The sequence below is a fragment of the Mustela nivalis genome (genome assembly GCF_964662115.1).
Source record: "Mustela nivalis genome assembly, chromosome: 10".
In the NCBI taxonomy this organism is placed as follows: domain Eukaryota; kingdom Metazoa; phylum Chordata; class Mammalia; order Carnivora; family Mustelidae; genus Mustela; species Mustela nivalis.
Window position 1 is genome coordinate 34718895 of NC_139029.1, and position 15215 is coordinate 34734109.

Here is a 15215-nt window from a genome sequence, read left to right on the forward strand (position 1 = left end):
TTCATCATTTGGATGCCTACAGGGAAGCCCTAATAAAATCAAATATTGTGAGGGCATGTTGGGTGAAGTAGCCCGTTTTTAGGGAGCTTCCAAAGGACAGGAGAGATATGAGATGTGGGCTGAACTGCTCAAATCAAAGAATTACCAACCCACGGTTTGGTGTTTGCACCAAAAATGCCCAGGGGCACAGAGGGCCAGGTTTTCCTCTTATGATCCATACCTGAAGAAATAGGTCTGGACAGATGTATAAATGTCCCAAACCTTTGAAAATCAACTTATATTTGTAGCTCATTACTACACTTAAGCATATTTTTAAAAAATTACTTGTAATTTATACTCAAGTTTCCAAAAAGGAATTGAGGTAGTACTTTTTGTTACCATATGAAGCAAAACTCCAGCAAAAAAGGGAATGTGACTTAGCAGAAGTATTCTCCTTTATTAGTCCATAGCTGGGACTATGGCCAGTTGGTTAAAAAAAGAAACACTTCTTTCAGGAGCCACTTTGGCTGGGTTTGCCTGTATGAGGCAGCGCTTAGACCTGAGGGCTCAGGTAGATGATATGAAATACATTCAACTTGCTTCCTTAGATTTAATGAGACCTTGTTTCTAGATCAGTGATTCCCAAACGTGGGTGGGTATAAGAATCACTGGTGAACGAGGTAAAAATACAAAGACCCAGGCCCTACCCTCTATCAAGAAAACTGGGTCTCTGTGCTATTAGCTCTCTAGATGATTCTGATCCATGCTGAATGTAAAGTGGCCCCACATCAGGGCTTCTATAGCTTCAGCAAGCGTCAGAATCACTTGGAGATCTGGCTAAAATCATATTGCTGGGCCCATCTCTGGTTTCTGACTCAGGAGGTCTGGAATAGGGCCAGATAATTCATACATATGACAAGTTCCCAGGCAATGCTGATGCTGCTGGTGCAGGAACCACACTTTGAGAACCAGTGCTCCAGATCCACCTCTTCCTCCGTGTGGAGCTGGCAAACAGAAGCACAGATGGGGAGAGTGAGCCACTGCGAGGTATGCCACAAGGAGCCACCTCTCTGCTCCATAGCTGAATGCTCAGCCCTCATTATGATACTGTACATCACTTTACAGCATTGTGTAACTGGTAGTGTTTCTACTTCTACCAGTTCATTTTTATTTTTATCTTTATAACCACTCTCCTGAAATTGGAAAGCTAGGTATTGTTATCCTCATTTTAGAGATGTGGGAACTAAGGCTTAAGGAGATTCAGCAACTTGCCCAAAGTCAGGTAGTAGTCTGGTAAAACAGAGATGTGGGTATGCCTTCTCATTCCAAATCTGGTTGTCTACTCCTTGACGTTTACTCCATTTTTCAGAATAAGACACAGCAGCTTACTATCAGCCAGGTATGGTTCTAAGCACTTTACATATATTTTATCCCCATGTCAATGCTCTAAATCTTCTATGATTACACCCATTTTACAGAGAAGGAAACTGAAGGACAGAAGTGTTAAGTAACTTGCCCAATGTTACACAGCAAGTAAAAAGAGAAACAAAGAGTTGAATCCAGTGAGTCCAGCTTCAGAGTCCTCATTTTTACTGAGTTGCCATATTGCATACTATGAAGCGTATCTGGCTTAGGCCAGCTAGGAGCGACTGTGTGAGAAGTTAAGTCTGGCATCCAGAGGAAACACTCACTTTGACCGCATACTCTTTGCCATTCTGCAGGCTCACAGCACCTTGAACTTTGGCATAAGCTCCTTCTCCAAGCAATTCAGAGGTCAGCTTGTACATATCTAGAGGTGAAATGGGTGACAGGAATAACAAGGTAAGTCATGTCTTTGAAAGCTCAGATGGAAAGAAGAGCTTCTGTCACTCAGCCTCCCTGGTGCAACAGCGAAGGCACACACAGTGACTCTGCAGCGCTCAGTGACAAGGAAGACCATTAACTCTTCCCGCCATCGCAGGACTCAGTTTCTCAACAACTAGACCACATCAAAGGCATCCTGTTCCTCATTTTAGAGATGAGGTCAGTGGAAGAGTTTCAATTTGGCCCACGTGTCCTGAGCACCTACTATGTGCCACACAACATATTAAATTCATAATAGGGACAGAATGAAGAATAAAATATAGTTCCTGCCCTTTGACGGTCACAGTCAGGTAGGGAAGACAGACATGCAAACTAGTGACCCCAGAATAAACCAGGCAGTAGTAAGTACTATCATAAAAGGATAAGACACAGGACAAAAAGAAAAAAAAAAAAAAAAAACAGCAGAGGGAAGGAAAGGTTAAATCTGTGTAGGGAAACCAAGGGATCATCACAGAAGGAGTGTGATTTCAATGGACATCATGACTCATTTGTGGAGCACCTGCTCTGTACCCAGCTGTGCTCGGCACTGGTGATACAAAGGGGAACGAAGCACTGTTTCACTGTGTACCACACACAGAAGTGACTGGAGGTTTCTGAGAAGTTTCCAGAAGTCAGTCACAGGAAATAGGAGATAGAAGTAGGATGCAAACGGATGCCTTGAGGTTTTTAGGGTGCTGACTCAGGGTGGTTCTCACAGAGTAATAGGCTGGGGTGAAACAACATTTAGGTGACCTGTCCAAGCTCACAAATGGCACAGACTCTTCGAGCCCCTTTCAAAGGAAGCCACAGCTCCATCATGGTCTCTGTCAAGCTGACCTCTTCCTCCCCTGACCTCCACTCTTCAGTTCTTCCCTCTTGAGGCAGCCCAGCATTTAAACCCACAGGGTGAGCAAAACACTTTTAAACCACGAAATTAGATTTTATCACTCCTAGCGTGAAGGCCCATAATTGCACAAGCTACCCTCAAATAACAGGAAATACTCTCATGTTCACAGAAAGAGCAAGACCTGTTGATTTGGAAACTCCTCTGAAGATCTCGAGACTTTTGTCCATCCCTCCATCCCCCCCCTTTACACATATATCTACTGTTTAAGTTAAAGACAAACAAAGAGACAAACCCTACTCTAATTACCTTCTTGGGTCCTGCAGCTGTTTATAAGTGTGCACACTATTGTTTCTAAGTGTTTTAAATGACATGCGTCTCTGGCAATGGACACTTTGGTATTAGCCTTTTGTGCACCTCAGGATAGGTTGGTGGTTGGAAGCCCAATATCTCTGATTCATAAAGGGCTTGTTGCTAGAACCACTGTACAAAACAACTGATTCACTAGTCTATCCGCGATGTTGCAAAGAGGGACCATGAGGGGACACTCTTTTAGGTCTCACAGTGAAAGAAACACCATAGCTGAAGGAGGCACATCACTCCTGGAGTAGCTACTGACGCTTTCAGTCCCTTGGAGAAGTGTATGATGAGTCACTTCATGTCATCGCATGCCCAGCGATGACAGGACCAGCGCTGAGCCAGTGCCTCCCACAGTGTTCAAAATCTTTAATGATCCAACATCATATCCCCTGAACACAGCATGCACTCTTGAAGTGGAGTCAAACTCATATAGCACAAGTAGCTGTGATTTCTCGAAGTCAAATCCTGTTTCTAGAAGACTTAACTTTCACTTGGAGCTGTGGCCTTGGTGTTCTCTCATCATTTTACACAGTTGTTCTACCTCTCAGCAGCCCCTCCAGGAACAGTCAGGGCAAAGAGCACATCAGATAAGGGCCGAAATGCACCAAGCAATCTCACTCCATATATAAGTCTGATGGATCGGTCTTTCTAACCCCTGAACAGGTGCTGAAACCATTCGGACCGCACCATCTAAGAGCTCTGTCATCCCACCTTTCACCCCCCCTCACACAGATCAGCACAAGCTGACTCTTAGATACACGCGCTCAGAGCTAGACCTGTGGGCTACCTGGATGTTCCTCCCATGCTCGGGGAGCCACAGGCCCAGATCTGAGGAGTCGTGGGACCAACCTTCAAACTTCCCTGGTAAGGAGTCAGTGGCCCGGGCCTTCCGCTTCTTCTTTTTCCTCTTGTCACCCTCTGCAATGGGAAGGGGTTCACTGCTGCCCATCTCTGGGAGAAAAGAGATGTAAGGGAAATATCACTATACTGATCAAGGCATAAGTTCACCCAGAAGCAGGGGGACCCAGGAGCTTTACACTGATGGTTTTTAAATATCTGTGAGGACTATTGATTTGTTTGACCCAGGGGGCAAAACTAAAGGCAAAACCATTATTGGAGATCATTAACTGTGGAAAGGAACTCAGACAGACAGGCTAGATTAAAAGAGGATAGCAGAGCCTGCTTTAACCAAGCTCATTAGCACATGGATTTAGATCTGCCACCAGTCAAACTGTAGTTCCCAACAAAAACAATGAATCCACAAGCTGATTCCCACCTGTGACATCCTCCTGTCTCAGCGCCAGAAATGCAGGGCCCAGGGAGCTAAGCAAGGGCGTGAGCTTGGGAGGGGCCCAAGCAAATGAAATCATATGCTCAGTGACATTCGAGAGGATGTGCACAGGGATTTACATGCCTTCAGTGGAGTTGCCCCGGGGGTACAATAGGGCAGGGGACGGCTTTGAGGATGGCCCTAAAATTACTTCATGTCTGGGAACACACCTGAGTTCCTATGCAACTCTGAGCATCTTCTCCCCTTCCCCTTAGCTCCTTATTTGAGAGGATGCAGTTAGGGTCTATTCAGAAGCCTGAGAAGTCTAGAGCTGACAGGTCTCCACTGGGCTGCTGGATGAGGTCATTTACTGCAAAAACATCATTATCTCTCACTGGCCAGCAGGTTAAAGGGATGCTCCCTACGTTAAATGGCGGATTTGTGAGGCAGATATTTTGACACTGGGCACACCAGGCAGGAAAGGGTAGGGATGGAAAGAATAAGCAGGAGACTGAGAGGGGGAAAGAGAAAAGAGGAACAGGGAACCAGGACCCAATCAGGGCACTGTTTCTAAGACACTCTAGTAAGGGCCTTCTCCTGCTAAAGATAAATTACTTATAGAACATGTCATGCCCCTGATCCAGAGCGGAGCCTTAATACTCTTTGCCTGCAGTTAGAAATAATAAGATTTCTCTGAAGTCTCTGGGTCTAAATCCCCACCAGGGTGATTAAACCTTTACATCCTTCTAAAATAGAGGCACTCGGGTGCTGGTGGGGCATTCAGTGTGAGAGACTTTTACACCAACCTTCAATAAACACAGGCTCTGACTTGTTGGATTTTTTTTTTTTTTTCTAAGAGATTTTGAAATGGAAGTTGGCTCTTTGCCCATTGAAGGGAAAGGCCCACTTTCTTCTCAGAGGACCCCGGCTGAATGCGGTCAGAAAAATGGCAAGTCTGCTAGGGAAGATTGATTAGGGCTGATGCATGTCTCTACATTGTTCTCAGGAGCAAGTACACAACAGTTATTAGGAGAGAGCACACAGAACGGTGGTACTTTCCACTATAATCCAGAAAGCCTGGTTAGACAGCCAAGTGTCTGATGGCTCAGTTTAGGTGCATTCTTCCTCCCATTTTTGGATCTGATGACAGCAGATTTTTCAATTATACGTTACAGAATGGATAAACACGTGGATAAAAGGAATCCACAGAGGATCTCAAAATATTACTTGGCCAATGCTTCAATCATAAGATCTATCTGGGGGTGGCAACACACTATGAATTCAAAGAATCCAACTTAAATATTGGCACCCGATATCTATCCTCACCAAGCTAAGTTAAAGGGAAAAAGCTGCCCAACACAGTGAGAAATTCTATAGAAATGAAACTCAGGGGGCTCTTCAGGAGCCCAGGGAGGGGTACTGGCCACTGGGACAGCAGGCTGAGGAGGAGGGCCCACTGTCCCTCTTGCCCTGCCCTGTGTGCAGTCCAGGGCCAATCCATTTTCTTATCAGCACTGCGAGGCGAGTGCAGAGCGGACTGATTTTGGATTCCCTTCTCCCTCTCCTTCCTCTGCCTGCTCTCAGACGGAGAACCTGAAGACAAGCAAAACAGCCAAAAGGCAGGCAATGCGGAGGAGCAGCAAGAGAGCTGGCAGCATTATAATTCACAGGGGATGCTCAGACATACTTACGACTCGAGCTAGAAAACCCTGTTAGCGGCAATTTATACTTGGTTTTTACCACAGCAGGGCTGAGGGAGCCTCTTGTGGAAGAATCACACCTCTGAGCACCGCCGCATACTCAATATTAGATTTTATGGCTTCACACACAAAAAGATAGAGTACCTGGTCTATTCTGCATGGATTTCAATGGAAGAGGGTACGCCAGAAGGGACAAATGGTTAAGACCTTCCTTGGAAACAGAACTTGTTGAAGGAGAGTTGTTTTTGAAACTAGGAAGAAAAAAATGTAGGAAGGCAGTGAAGTGAAAAAAGAAAAAACAAAAAACAACCATGCTTAACTTCCCTGTTTACATGGGGGGAAGGGGAGAGGGAGAGGTGTCATAATCTTACCAACAGGTTGATAGGTTCCCCACCTGGAGCCTGTCTATAATCTCTATTCTATTGCAGACAGTCCACTGGCAGGGTCTGGAGGACCTTAATTTATTAAGCATGCAAACATTGGATGGAAGTTTCCTTGGGGCATAAGTCTCCATAATCATGCTGGTCCTTGGCTCACCTCTTTCCCTTGGCCAGAGACATCCTCTCAGCCACTACAACCCAGCTCAAAAGTCTCTGCTCCCCACACCCTCAAAGTCTCCACCCACCTGAATGAGTTCAGTTCGTACACTCTGGAAATCAGGTACTAGGCAAACAGATGGCTTTACTGCACAGAACTAACAGTGCTCCTCCTCTGCTCCTGAATACCCTGCCAGAAGTTCTACTGGAGCACTGATGGGATCTGGCCTTGAGCTCTCTCCCCGTAGTGTTTGTAAAGGCCAGCCTGTTGCCTGTTCATCTCTGCATCTCCTGTAAGCCATGGCACAGTGTCAGATCCACATCACCCATCAGAAGATGGGCCCCGAAATGAAATGTTAGGAAATGATGTGCATACTTAGTGTTAGGTGTTGTGCCTGACACCCAGGCCCTTTCGGTAACAAGTGCACACTCTGAAAGAAATGCAGGTCCACCTCTGCCCTACAGACTGTGCAGAGTGAGGCTAGTCCATTCTATGAGCTCTCTGACAAACTCTTCCTCAGAAAGAGCCCTGTGGCCTGGAAGGTTCTTGTCCTTCTAGCCAGAAGCGTGGTCTCTGCTGCAGGATTGGGCAATGTGTTTGTGATTTCAGAGGCAGGAACGAGCACTTCTTTTAAGTTTTCAGACAGACCCCAGCTGGTGTGGAAGCTCCCAGTACTTCTACGGCCTCCAGCCCTTACCTTCCCCTTGGTCAGGGCTCGGTGGTCTACCATCCGTGTACTGGTGGAGGTGGAGCTGGAGAGGAAGCACAGTGTTGACAGGGAAAGGACATGAGCTTGGCATCAGGAGACCAAAAAGAAAGTCCCAGCTCAGATATTACTAGACATAGCACCAAGGCTATGCCAAGTTACTCTGCCTCTTAGAGTCACAGCCTCCTCATCTACAGAACAGGTTTTAAACTAGTATCTGCCCTTTCCAGCAACCCTGTGAGGACCCAATGATAGACTTGATATAAATGTGCAGGAAAAACATATGTGTATGGGCGCCTGTTCAAGTGGTTAAGTGTCCAACTCTTGATTTCAGCTTAGGTCATGACTTCAGGGTCCTAAGATCAAGCTCTGCATTGGGCTCCACACTCAGCAGGGAGTTTGCCAGGGATTCTCTTTCTCTCCTTCTCCCTCTGCCCCTCCCGCCCTACTGCTGGCTCTCCCTCTCTAAAATAATGAATGCATCTTAAAAATTATGAGTATGCATAGGTATGTAGACATACAAGACAGAAATACACAAAAATGTTAATACTACAAAATTTGAAAGAGAGCCTAGTATATGCCAGGCACCATGCTACATATTTTATGTACATGACAGTAATTCTAATTCTTATAATAATTCTAATTCTTACAATAATCCCACAAGGTAAATATTTTGCTATATTTAAGGCAAGGAAACTGAGGCTCAGAGGTTAAACAATCTACCAAACACCAAACATCTAGTTAGTGGTTTAACTGGGCTTCAATCTCAGTGCTGCCTTTCATGTCCAGGACATTTCTAACCTATAGTAGTTTTCTCTGTGTGAGGGGGTGATTTTTATTTTTTGCTTTACATTTTTCAGCATTTTCCAAATTTTATACAATGAAATGTGTTACTTTTAATGCTATTATATATTTTAGCCAAGTTTTATTTTCAATAAAATACACAATACTCTTTCTCCAACACACACTGGAATTCAGAATCTGATTATATACAGAGTATTTAAAATCATATTTAGATTTCTCCACACTGAAATTCGACAGTAAGTGAGGAAAAAACGTTTCAGGAATATTGGCGCCTGGAAAACAACAAGCACTCTTTTAATTTTTATTTTTTTAAATGCTATTTTTTTTAAAAGGAAAAACTTTGTAAAAAATAAAATGATGTAATGAGCCTGCAAGAGACCAGTTTAAATCCTGGCTCCCACCACTGAGTGCGCTCGGGCAGCTTGCTTAGCTTCCCTAAGTATCAGTTTCTTCATATACCGAGAGAGGTCAGAGTGAGGCCTGGGCTGCTTGCACCACGAGGGTCAAAGAAGACATGGTGTGAAAGTGCGGATGACTTACTCATTCCACAAATACTGTATTTATTGGGCATCTATGGATTGTCCAGTGCTAGATGGTAAGACTACGAGAGAAGACATAGTCTCTCTGCCCTTAGGAATTTAAATCCACTGACATATAAAACAGTTTCACTAGAGTGGGACAAGGGCCATGTGATAGGCAAGTACCAGGTGCTGTGGAGCAGAGAACAGGCATCAAATTCAGTTTAGTAACCAGAGGAAGGGACAGCTAAGCTGCCATCTGAAGGATGAGTGGGAACTGACCAGGGTGGGGCCTGGGGAAAAGGACAGAGAAAGAGCATGTGCTAAGGCCAAAGAGAGCAGGCATGGCTGGTCAGTGTGAATTGGGGAGAACTCCTAGAGCTGTTGAGGTGGGGGCCAAGGATTCTCACCTGGTGGACCCGCAACAGCAACAGCTATTTCCAACAGGTAAGTACCCTTCATCCACTGTTCTCCCCACAGGTGACCCCCAGGCCCACCTCTGAAAGAACTGTCACTTCTCCAAAGGCTTAGGAACCACACTGCCCCCAAAAGCAGCAGATCTGTTCTCTATGTTTTGGTGGAGCCTACAGAGAACCGAGCAGCTCCGGCATCTGGAATGTGATACCCAAGATGATGGCTTTCCCCTTAAGAACATGGACTTTGCTGGCTAACTCAGCTCAGCAAATGTAGTTCATGCTCCTCTCCTGAGTACTCGAGAGTTCTTTTCAGTCTATGGTTCCCTCCTCTTCCCAACCTGTAAGATTTATTTCCCTCAGTCACAAAGGCTTTCCAGAGAAAGGAACAGTGGTGACAATAAGCTGAGTACAACTATCTGTGTGGTGTTGCCTCCTCAGTTGCCAGCTGGTAGAGGCCCTCAAATGGTGGAGAGCTGACAAAAGGAAAGAAAGAGGGCGGACACTCTTATGGAAGAGCCAAGACTGAGAAATGGGAGGTCAAGGAGGCGGCAATGAGGAGGGGCCTAGGAAGACAGAGCCCGGACACCGACTTCTCTGAAGGAGTAGTACTAACAGGTGCTGTGCATGGTGCTACAGCTACAGTACGCACACCTACGCCATGCTCACCAGATGCCAGGCAAAAGGTCCTAAGCATTTCACAAACACATTTTACATGTCCTAACTCGTTTCATCTTCACAACTCTAGGAGATAAGAATAATTATTATCTACATCTTACAGATGAGGAAATTGAGGTACAGAGAGATTAAGTAATTAATTTGCCCTGGGGTCACACAGCTAGTAAGTAGCAGAGCTCAGATTTAAATTGAGACAAACTGGCTTAAAATTCAAGCCTTTAGGGACGCCTGGGTGGCTCAGTTGGTTAAGCGCTGCCTTCGGCTCAGGTCATGATCCCAGTGTCCTGGGATTGAGTCCCACATCAGGCTCCTTGCTCGGCAGGGAGCCTGCTTCTCCCTCTGCCTCTGCCTGCATCTCTGTCTGCCTGTGCTCGCTCGCTCTCTCTCCCTCTATCCCTGACAAATAAATAAAATCTCAAAAAAAAAAATTAAAAAAAAAATTCAAGCCTTTAACTATTATGTTACTAGTAGTATATTTAATATTATTTCATATATCTAATATTATTAATATTCTATTGAGCTATTCATGCTGGAAGGCAGGAGGGGTAGCCCAGTCAGAGTTAGCCAGGAACCAACAAGAATGCTTTTATTTAGAACCCTTAGCACAGAGCTTCCCTACTGAGGCACTGTGAATGAGATATTGATCCTCTCACCGGGCTGAAGAACATCATTTTCGTGTGGGCACTTTCTGCGTGTGCTCTAGCTGACACAAATACAAAGGCATTATCACCACATTACCATTATTATATTAATCTGAAATCTGATTAATCAGAAGTTTCTTTATCTTACTTGGAGATAACTGTATTTTGCGTTTTGGTATATTATGGAGGATGAGCTACAAACTAGTCCAACCGCATGATTTCGTGGCAGTTCTGGTATCAAGCACAAGGCTACATTCTTCTTCTATCTGATGTATTAGTTGTATTAGTTGGTTGATGTCATTTCTTTTCTTTTCTTTTTTTTTTTTTTAAAGATTTTATTTATTTATTTGAGAGAGAGAGAGAGAGAGAGACAGTGAGAGAGAGCATGAGCAAGGAGAAGGTCAGAGGGAGAAGCAGACTCCCCATGCAGCTAGGAGCGCGATGCGGGACTCGATCCCAGGACTCCGGGATCATGACCTGAGCCGAAGGCAGTCGTCCAACCAACTGAGCCACCCAGGCGTCCCGGTTGATGTCATTTCTGATGGTATCATTACTACATAGGGGCCAAGGTCAAGGAAAAAGTATACTCAAACAGAAGATACTCATATTTAAGGCATGATGGATGAAAGGAGCCACCTGTGCAATCAGCTCACTCAAAGGCCAGTCTGTGAGTGATTCCGAGGGGCTAGGCTATTTCACAGGTTTTTCCCAAGAGCCCTGTGTGTAGTGAGGCTGGTCAGCATTAGGCAGACTGCAGCATCTCACTCAACTTTGGGGAGAGTGGGCAGTCTGAGGCCCACTAGGGTGCCGGCAGGGCGGTGAGTCACAACAGGCCTCAAACAAGGCTGGTACACCAAGATTTCCAGAGGGAAAAGGTCTAGAGTTAGGCCCATCTTCTTCCTCCATTCTGATTCTGGACTCACAGCAGCCTTCAAAGCTGTCACCTGCATCTCCTGGCAGAAGGAATGATCAGAGGAAGGATGGAGCAGGTAAAGGAAGGTGTGCTTTAGAAAGAGTAAGCGAGAGGGAAGGACTGTATTTGTGTGAGCAGGAGGACAGAATAAAAAGTGGAAAAAGGCAGGCTGGAGTCAGATCATCCAAGCTTATTAATGTGACCACAAGGCCCTCCAACGTCTGGTCCCCATCTGCTCCGCATCCTCACCAGGCCTCAGTCATTCCTCCAAGTAAAAATGAAGGGTGGCTAATTCAGCTCGTCATTCAAACAATCCCACAAATGCTTTTTGCTGAGACAACCACCGTACTTTGGCATGCACACAAGTGCTCTATTAGCCTTTTCACTTTGTCACACAGAATATTAAAAAGATATGTACTTGAGGGTTAACATTCATTAAAATTAGCAATTTTACTGCTTCATCAGCATATTCTTTTTTAATTTTTAAAATTTATTTTTTTTTAAGATTTTATTTATTTATTTGATAGAGAGAGACACAGCTAGAGAGGGAACAGAAGTAGGGGGAGTGGGAGAGAGAGAAGCAGGCTTCCCGCTGAGCAGAGAGCCCGATTTGGGGCTTGATCCCAGGACCCTGGAATCATGACCTGAGCCGAAGGCAGACCCTTAAGGACTAAGCCACCCAGGCGCCCAGGACATTCTTTAAAAACAAAAACAAAAACAAAACCCTGTGGGATGCCTGGGTGGCTCAGTTGGTTTAGCAGCTGCCTTCGGCTCAGATCATGATCCCAGCGTCCTGGGATCGAGTCCCACATCGGGCTCCTTGCTCCGCAGGGAGCCTGCTTCTCCATCTGACTCTGCCTTCCACTCTGTCTGCCTGTACTCGCTCTCGCTCACTCTCTCTGACAAATAAATAAAATCTTTAAAAACAAAAACAAAAACAAAAAAACCCTGAGATGTAGCAAAGAGGAATACCATGACTGCAAGGACAGTTCGTTCCGGCCACTGCCTGGATTCATGCTAAAGTTCCAACAGTTCTACGCACTGTTGCTCTACAACAACAAGTAACATTTTAGTGCTTTTACAAAAATAGTTTTGACTTGGTAGATACCCTGAAAAGGAACCCCAAGGTCCGCAAAGCCCACTTGTGAATCACTGCTCTAAGGAGTGGGGTGGGACTGGGCCGTGAAACTGGCTGCGATGTGCAGAAGCATCTGGAGGCTGGCCGGGGACTGGGAGGGCAAGGAGAGGCTGCTGCGGCCGGCAAGAAGGCAAGGAAGGCCTGTAACTAAGGTAGGGATGAGAAGGAAGAGAAAGAGGTGATGGCATGAAATCTTAGAGGTGGAACTGGTGGAACTGGCACTAGTCTTGCTGAGGGACTGGAGATGGTGGAAGAGTCAGACATGCCCATCCTCTTTGAAGGAAGGGATGGGGCCTCTTATCTCTCTGTCCCCTCTGCCCAGCAGGGAGCCAGCACAGAGGGGGATCTCAATATAGTTTTATGAACTAATGTAAGGTAACCAGAAGAGCAGTGGTACCATTAAGGAAGGGGAGGATTCAGGAAGGGGAGCTGGTTGGGAATGGGGAGAAGGGAAGATGGTGTGTCGCTAGAAAGCTTCAGATGAAGAAGGGTGACACACAGCAGCCAAGAAGTATAAAAGCTCACAGATCAGACTCAAACCATCCTCGCCCAACCATCATTTGACCCCATCTCCAACTAAGGCATTATTTCTAACCTGCCAGGCATGATAGAGCCTCAGGCATTTAAGAACACTTCAAAAGAGCATTGTATATGTCACAAATATGGCAAGTTAAAAAGAAAAACAAAAACCTGGAAAGATACATTGCAAGCCATTATTAACAATGGTTACTTTGGGAGAACGAAACTTAGGGGGGTATAGAATTATACTTTTCATACCTCTGTTGTATTTGATTTTGTTATTTATGGCACAATTGTCTTACTTTCAATAATTACAAGTAAATATGTTTTACTACTGCACAATCTCCTTTTGACCTTCTCTGCCAATGTATTCTGGTAGAAATGTGCTCGTCCTTACTATGTAACTGTCTTAGGCATGCCAGACAGCTCAGCTAATTCTAGCTGCCCACTGAATACCGAAATCTCCCACCCGCCCTTTCCTCTGAAGTATCAGATAACTTCAACGCAAAGCAACCTAAAAGCTTAAGAAAAATGTGCATCCAATCTTACCTTGCCCAACTTCTGAGAAGTAAATCCTCTGTAAACTGAAATGAAATAATGAAATAATGCTCCTGTCGGAGGGCTGCTGTCTTCCAGCTACAGGAAATGTTTCAACAGTCTCTGGAGGTAGCAGGCATTCTTCACTTCCTGACTGGCTTTTGCTTCCTCTGGCTTCAGGAAAATCTTAAAAAAGCAGAAATAGAAAAGATATAAAAATCTGACTTCTTTAAAACGAGCAGTGAAAATAAAGCACACCCTACATGTCCCCCAAACCTATGCATCACACCAGTAAGTAGATATATACAAGACCATCACAGATTTCCCATCTTTAAAATCAGGCACTTGAGCATTTGAAAATGCTGACACTAAGCATTTGAAGATGTAATGAGGGTCTGAGTAGAAGTTTTCAGATTCTCTTTCTGTTGTGGGAGTCCAGACATGGACCTGGAGGACAGATCTGGACAGCTCTGTTTCACTGAGGAGTGTCCTGCAGAAGGTAAAATCTGACACTTCTCTGTCATCCATGTTTTTATTCTACTTTTTTTAAAAGATTTTATTTGAGAGAGTGCATGCACATGTGCGTGTGCATAAGCAGGGGGAGGGGCAAAAGGAGAGAGGGAGAAGCAGGCTCCTCACTGAGGAGGGAGCTCGATGTGGGGCTCGATCCCAGGACCCTAGGATCATGACCGAAGCCGAAGGCAGATGCTTAACTGACTGAGCCACCCAGGCATCCCTGTCACCCATGATTTTAGAGATGAATGAACTCTGGCTCGATCTCTTAGCGGCCAGGTCCAGGTCTCATAGGCAGGAGGCAACAGAGCCAGAAAGATAAAGTAGATGCTGAGAGCAGCAGGTGGTATAAACTTGAAAAAGGTTTTAAGCCCAATGCATAATTATCGCTAGTTTTCCATGTGATAATTTGATCTTCTATATGTCCACTGAGATTTTCAATCTTGCGACTCTGGTTATCATATGTCAAAGCTGATTTGCCAATTTCTCTACAAAATGAGTATCTATTTCCCCTTTTCCCCAGTGGAAAAGCTCTGAGCATGCAGTTTAAATTTGAGTTCCGGGGCACCTGGGTGGCTCAATCAGTTAAGCGTCTAACTACAGATCAGGTCAGGTCATGATTTCAGGATCCTGGGAGGGAGCCCTGTGTTGTGTGTGCAGGCTCCATGCTCAGTGGGGAATCTGCTTGTCTCTCTCCCTCTGCCTCTCCTCCCTCTCGTGCTCTCTCTCTCAAATGAATGAATAAAATCTTGAAAAAAAATCTGAATTATGGGCCCTTGTGCTAATATTTCTAAAACGGTCTTCTAACTGGAAGCCGATATGTTTCTACAGAATCTCAAATCATGTGTCCCAAACTTGACTTATCCCAACCCCCATCCTTCCTCCTTTCCCTTCTTCTCTATCAGATTCTGCCACCCTGCCAGCTTCCCAGCCACAGATCATTTGAATCATTTCCACTATCTCTTTCTCCTTAACCTTGTCATCCCAAATGCTCACACGCTCAGGCTTTCCCTCAGCTTCGTATGCTACTTCTTGAAAATAACACCTATATTCATCCTTCCAGGCTCCTCAGGAATTACTGAAAGTGATCCTATAAATTACAGCAGTCCCTAACCTTTTTCTATTTCACCAGCATTTCATCACATCCATGGCACGCTATGATAATACACAGAGCTGGGTATTCACACACAGACATGGCTCACCCACCAGGCCGTAAGATCCTCAAAGGCAGGGATGGATCTTTTTCACGTTTGTCTAGTATCTAACATAGCATCTAGCTCAAGAAGGGCTCTAGGAAATATCT

At 45.1% G+C, this 15215-nt stretch overlaps 1 protein-coding gene across 39 annotated transcripts in view; it reads right to left on the bottom strand.

Annotated features, from left to right (window-relative positions):
- Window positions 1–15215, bottom strand: part of MKNK1 (MAPK interacting serine/threonine kinase 1) — a 42815-nt gene that overhangs the window by 19303 nt on the left and 8297 nt on the right. For 17 of the 39 annotated variants that reach the window (XM_082687376.1, XM_082687366.1, XM_082687370.1 and 14 more), the window contains 4 exons: window positions 13412–13585; window positions 7230–7284; window positions 3875–3976; window positions 1671–1768 (listed from right to left, as the gene is read on the bottom strand). In XM_082687376.1, coding sequence (XP_082543502.1) covers window positions 1671–1768; window positions 3875–3974 — 198 coding nt within the window. In that variant the 5' untranslated portion in view covers window positions 3975–3976; window positions 7230–7284; window positions 13412–13585. Of the gene's footprint in view, window positions 1–1670; window positions 1769–3874; window positions 3977–6139; window positions 6247–7229; window positions 7285–13411; window positions 13586–15215 lie in introns of all 39 variants that reach the window. The other 22 variants (XM_082687375.1, XM_082687349.1, XM_082687371.1 and 19 more) reach the window with 3 other exon arrangements.